Source organism: Megalopta genalis, chromosome 3 (assembly GCF_051020955.1).
Source record: "Megalopta genalis isolate 19385.01 chromosome 3, iyMegGena1_principal, whole genome shotgun sequence".
Lineage (NCBI taxonomy): Eukaryota > Metazoa > Arthropoda > Insecta > Hymenoptera > Halictidae > Megalopta > Megalopta genalis.
Window position 1 is genome coordinate 33,187,257 of NC_135015.1, and position 6,151 is coordinate 33,193,407.

Sequence of the window (6,151 nt, forward strand, 5' to 3'; positions counted from 1 at the left end):
TGTACGATTTTTAAGCAGTTGTTGAAACTCTGAATTTTAATAGTTTCTTAATTTCATACTTCGTTAATATACTCGATAATATTATCACATACAAAAATATTAATTTAGTCCAGAACTACGATTTGTATACATTCGTCGAAGTTCTATGTCCCTCGAAAAGAATTATTTTATGAAAAAATAATGATTCTATTCAAAGTTGTAGCGGTCCAAAGTGAGCGGTTCGATTTTTCTGATGGCGACAATGTAATTTGACTTAATTGGAAGACGAAGATAATTAGTAGAGAAAGACGCGGCACAATGGACATTTAAAGGAAGGGGACGACGATTGGTTTCATTGATTAGTTCTTGTTCGCGGGCTGCGAAACTACTTGTTGTCCGTCGCGATATTTCAAGAGTGGCGCCGAGCCACTACATCCAACGTTCCCGACACGCACGACGTTGGATGTCAAAGCAAAGATGGCGTTGATTCGTGTTGTGTCAGGTGTTTAAAGTTCCTTTAAAATCCCTCCGGAGTCTGACATTGCACGCGGCATTGACACTTCAGTCGATAATTTACGGCAATCACTGTCCCATCGTGGAACATCGGCTTTGGAAAAAACATAAACGCGTCTGTCAAGAGTCACGTGTAACAAGGACCGCAACTCGCAGCGCAGCGCTTAACCTAAGCAGTCGCAAGTGCTACAGGATCGTCTCAAATACCCGGATCGTTTTCCCATAAACGGGCACCGATGTGATCTATTGTATCGGAGATATATATCGTGATCTCTCGCCCGACCGAAAATTAATTCGACTCGAATTCGACGTCAACGACGATCCGTTGGCAGTTTGTGATCAAGCACCCAACAAGACCTCAGAGATTGATCCCTCCTCTAAGTTTTGATCACCAAGTGTTCCATGCTTTCTGGGCCGCTGATCATATTGGATTGAATGCTGGTGAACTTCACACCTGGGTGAAATGCCTAAGATAAGAACCAGGCAACCGAACAGTCTGTGGTTAAGGCAGCGCGAGCTGGGCATCAATTTTCCTCTGGGTCATGCCGATCGCTTTCACAAGAGTCTGTACTCCTCCATACAGCCTGTAACCTCCTGGGACCATGCACTCTCCGGTACTGGGTCCGCCACTCACGGAGGAGTTTTTAACTTGGAATATTCTCCAGATGGGTTAGTATTCTCTTTGTTCTTTATTCATATTGTTTTATATCTATGATTTACATTTCTATGTACTTATGAAGAAATAAACGATTGATTTTGGGGTAATGAATCTTCTGCTATATTTCAGATCTCTTCTGCTGGCAGCATGCGAGAGAAAAACAATTTTAATGTTTGATCCCCTGAGGAGGAGATTAATCCATGCGATAGAAAATGCTCACGACGACTGTGTCAATTGTGTTAGGTGCATATCGCTCGTTTGAGAATGATATTCGAGTCGACATAAGAGTTCTAATAATTTTTCTAATAGATTTTTAGATCAGCGTATGTTTGCAACTTGTTCAGATGACAGCACTGTAGCTCTATGGGATGCAAGGAATTTGAAGCAACGGATTCGTACGCTCTATGGCCACACGAATTGGGTGAAGAACATCGAGTATAGTCCGAAGGACAGCCTGCTGTTGACGAGCGGATTCGATGGTAGCATATATACCTGGGACATCAACACATTTACCGAAAATAGTATTCTCTACACTCGTGTCTTCCATACAAATGGATTGATGCGAACGAGACTTAGTCCAGACGCGAGTAAGATGTTGATTAGCACCACTTCTGGTTACCTGATTATCATTCACAACCTTAAATTGAGAACACTGTCTCAAGACCTGGCTGGATTTCGGGTAAGTTTAACTTGCGGTGTTGATTGGATGAACAACGTTTATCTCTAGTATCTTGCTTGTAACCAAATAATGTTGCAATTTCAGCCGAACATATATCGGCTGATGCAGTCTTCTCAAACAACCATACCGTATGTGGCAAGCTTCACGCACCTGTTTTCCCATAAACGAGCACACAACAGAGTAGAATTTTTAACCGATTTCCCGGCGGGAGATGACGCAGAGATAATATCCAGCCTGCAGGTGCATCCACAGGGATGGTGTGCACTGTCGAGGAACGTCAGCAACGGGGAGAAGTCAGAGGTTCGTTTGCACAAATTTCTATAATTTTTTTTATTGACTATTGATTTATTGACTGTTGATTTATTGATTGTTGATTTTGTGCATACTTGTTTACTTTATTTATACATATATTCATTATTTAATGTACCCAGCCTGTGTCCGACAAAGATTATTCAATTTAGCATTTCGATTCTGTTTTCCACGCTTGATCTGAATCTGGCCATAAATTATTGCAACAGGTATTCAAGGTCGATGGTCTTGTTAGACCATTGCATTCATTAACATCAGGCTTTCAAATTTTTACAAAATTGGGCTCAGCAAATCGACTGAAGAAAAATCTACAGATCGTAATAACGCCTATTAAAAAAGTTATCCTGTCTAAACTTATGAAGACTTGCCGTACTTCTATCTATCTTCTGTCCTCATTTGGAGCGAAAATCACAGGAATACGCGTTATACGGGAGACTTTGAAAACCTTTGAATCCAGTAGCTCGAAATCGAATCATATGGAGGATATCTAAACACCCAACGGTGTCCTCCATCTAACGTAGACGATTTTGGATCACAGTGGACCTGCATTCACGACATCCAAGAGCGGGATTTGCCGCCTTCCAAAGACGAGGGTAAAGAGGGTGAGGAGTCGGGGCCGCAATTCAACGACGTGTCGGTGGAGGAGTTCGAGGACTACGAGCCGCCATCGTCCTTCTTGTTAGAGAGTCCGAGGCGGGTAAGGGTGTTGCACACGACGATGTCGGACGCGAGCTCGAACTCGCATGGCTCATCGGAGAACGCTCAACAGCCCCCTAGACCGTCGAGGATTGGCTGGTTCGGTCCTTCTCGTCGACCTTCACGGTCGCAGTCGAGGATCCCCCGTCTGGATAGGAGCAGCGCCAATAGAGCGAACCTTGGGGTCGAGGTCAGTTCGAGTTCGGGTTCCTCGGACGCCAGGACGGCCGGAGAGAGGGACAGGGAGAGGGACGACGCCAGGCAGGAGGACAGGGACGTGTACGATACGAGCGAGAACGAGAGTCTACACGAGGAGGCTTCGATCGAAGCTGACAGAGACTTCGTGCTGGACTTTAGCACGTCTAGGCCGAACTCGCACGACAACTACATCCGGCCGAACATGATCGACAACTTCTCCTCCGGCAACATCGAGCTCCACGTGAGCACGACGGATGTCTGGGAGGCTCACGTAGCCATTAGAGAGGCCAGGCTGCGGCAGGAGAGAGACTGGCTCTCCCGGTCCAGCAACAACACCGTCGTGATCATCGGGGACAGAACTCGGGTCCAGAATCAGAACCGCCAGGGCCAGCAGACCATGTACGCCATACCCAGGAACCGCATGATCCACCAGAACAGGCCCAGGCTGACTCACTATATCGAGGAGCCGAACGTGGGTTCCGGGTATATCAAAGAGCTGTGCTTCTCCTCTGATGGACGACTGATCTGCTCGCCGTTCGGATACGGTGTCAGGTTGCTAGCGTTCTCCAACGACTGCTCGGAGCTCTCCAACTGCGTTCCTCCGTTCGAGTCCGTGCAGTTGCACGAGCTGGCCACGACCGTCAGCCATTCCGGCATCGTGGTCAGCACCAAGTTCTCACCGAGGCACTGCCTTCTCGTCTCTGGTTGCCTCAGCGGGAAAATCGTGTGGCACGAGCCGGTGGTTCAGTAAGACGCGAAGCTTCTTGAATTATCCGGCTCTAGGGAACAAATCTTTACGCTCCATTTACTGGGTCGTCGGTGAGATTCTATGAGAACAAACTGGTCTGACTTTGCTGACGCAAAGATTAGTTCGGGGTTCAGTATTCTTCGACGACCCAATGGACAATGGGCTAGGCGACAGGTTGGGGAGAATTTCAGGGGTGGGTTCCTCGAGGCAAGGATCGGAAGGGAAATGTTGGGACTTCGGGTCAATTTTCGTGTCGCTAACTGGTTCGCCAATAGTCGGAATAACTCTTTCACATGCTATGCTACTGCCCGTACTCGCTGTCGCTATTGGTGGATTTTTCTATAACTCAATTCTGATCTTCCAGCAGCCAGTCTTTAAATTAATAGTTGTTTATGTTGGATCCGAGGCAAGGATCAGCGCGGCGATCTCACAGAAGTAGATTCGATAGTTCGAAAAGATTGGATCTTGGCTGCCACGAAATCGTCAGAAAAACTTGAGACCGAAATCACAAAGATACTTCTCTCGATCACTCTTCGAATTTCCCTCCGCCTGCTGCCGGGCCCTTCGCATACAGGATGTCCCCTATGGTGCACCCTAGGAAAGGGTGACTGCACAAAATGAAGTCAAGAGCATAGAACATAATCTTTTCGCACGGAAAAGATGCGACTTCTATGCTTTTAGCTTGCGTGAATCGCAGGATCATCTGGGTACGGGACGACACCCTGTGCATGTATAGACAGTGTACATGATTTGCCGTTTCTTCTCCCTTCTGTTTTCGCTTTTTTCTTTCCCGAACAAACTCACCAGCATGCAGTCCAAATTCTCCCCCTAGCGAGAGCATAGTGTTTTCCACGGATTCCGATAAACAGAGTACATAAACACACTTATACACACACACACACAAACACATGTATACACACACACATACATGAATCTCGATGAGAATTTTCACGGCAGAGTACTTGTCTTTTGTATCGCCGCGGAGCAAGCAATTTACTTGAAACTTGTATCTCAGAAACATTCCTCCCGCAGAACTGTACATACTTCCGGTGGAATTCCACGGGGATCCGATCATCCCCCCCGATTCGTCCCGATTTCTCCACGAGCGGAGATCTCGATCAAACTCCGTGCTCCTCGATCCGTCGATAAGCTCGTGCTTACGATAATCAGTCGAAATTATGCTGGATCGTTTTTACCCTCGCCAAAGGGTAGCTCGTACTCAACTTTGTTCAAGAACGCGTCGGCGTGACCGTTTAGTATTCAATTTCTTAGCCGCAGTCGCCGTTGCTAGCTGTAAGCGCGATGAAACCAGCGAAAATTGTTGAAAGAGAAGAGAGAGAAAGAGAGAGAGAGAGAGAGAGAGAGAGAGAGAGAGAGAGAGAGAGAGTGAAAAAGAGTGGCAAGAGCAGCGTCGAGGACGAGATCGAGGCGAATGGAGAAGAATCGTTTCGAGGAATGGGAACACGTGTACCCTTCTTTGTAATAGCCGTCAGAGCGATCGTAACACAAACGTAATCGATTCGATTCGGAGCAGGATCGGGACGCAACCCTTTCGGAGCCGCAAGACTCATGACGCGTCGATAGTTTCAGCGAGTTTGTATCGTTAAGGCTGGGAAGAAGTGTCGTGTAACATATGTAAATATATCGTCGACTTAGATACATACGTGTAATAATAATATGTGTAATAAGGAACGGCGTTCGTAAGTGGGACTCTACTTTTAAAAGGAGGAGGAGGAGGAGGTGGAGTAGCGTGGTTCGTGTGTGCATGTGAGACAGAGAGAAAGGGAGGGAGAGAAAGAGTGGTGAAGAGGAAGATAGGCGTTTTTTTGTCAATTTCGGGGAATATCGTGCAAGAATCGGATGTACCGTGCAATTGTTCATTGGAACGGTTTCGACCGTTATTCGTGCGACGAAGAACCGGTGGCCGCTCGAAGACCACCAGAACGAGGACACTTCCCCCCCCCCCCCCATGGATTCGGCGGCGACTCGTTGCGTAGGACCGGAAATGGAGCCCGATCTTCGCCCATCGCCAGTTCCAGTCGACAATTGCCTCCGGGGTAATTGACGAGGCTAGCTGATCGACGTCGCTCGCGCCCTCTTACATGACATCTTACATGACAACGTACGATCGTGTACAGTAGTTAGTGTGCTGATTGTTTTGTAAGATTTGTTTGTTTTTTTTTCTTTTTTTTTCTATACAATAAAACATTGCTTAACGTCCGCATCTCGAGTCCCTGCGTCGGTCCTCCCCCCTACCCCTCGTTCGCCGATCTTTCTCGCGAGCGATCTATTATTACCTTCAGGATCTTGAGAAAGATCGCCCTTCGTCGGAACGGACCTCGAATGATTTCTCTGCGCAGGGCACAGTCGT

At 47.1% G+C, this 6,151-nt stretch overlaps 1 protein-coding gene across 2 annotated transcripts; it reads left to right on the plus strand.

Annotated features, from left to right (window-relative positions):
- Positions 1 to 395: 395 nt before the first annotated feature.
- LOC143259240 (DDB1- and CUL4-associated factor 10 homolog) lies at positions 396 to 6,000 on the plus strand. 2 transcript variants are annotated; one of them, XM_076520670.1, is made up of 6 exons: positions 396 to 1,161; positions 1,280 to 1,393; positions 1,460 to 1,829; positions 1,914 to 2,129; positions 2,677 to 2,835; positions 2,908 to 6,000. In XM_076520670.1, the coding sequence occupies exons 1-6, from the start codon at positions 956 to 958 to the stop codon at positions 3,781 to 3,783; spliced, it is 1,941 nt and encodes a 646-aa protein (XP_076376785.1). In that variant the 5' UTR covers positions 396 to 955; the 3' UTR covers positions 3,784 to 6,000. The 2 variants fall into 2 exon arrangements, with proteins under 2 accessions (XP_076376785.1, XP_076376784.1); XM_076520669.1 differs by having other exon boundaries at positions 399 to 1,161; positions 2,677 to 6,000.
- The last annotated feature ends 151 nt before the right edge of the window (positions 6,001 to 6,151 follow it).

Excerpts from the sequence above, each read along its gene's own strand:
- LOC143259240 (XM_076520669.1), top strand. The coding sequence starts at position 956 with ATGCCTAAGATAAGAACCAGGCAACCGAACAGTCTGTGGTTAAGGCAG. Across the intron at positions 1,830-1,913 it reads AAGACCTGGCTGGATTTCGG|CCGAACATATATCGGCTGAT; the intron begins GTAAGTTTAACT and ends TTGCAATTTCAG. Across the intron at positions 2,130-2,676 it reads GCAACGGGGAGAAGTCAGAG|TGGACCTGCATTCACGACAT; the intron begins GTTCGTTTGCAC and ends TTTGGATCACAG.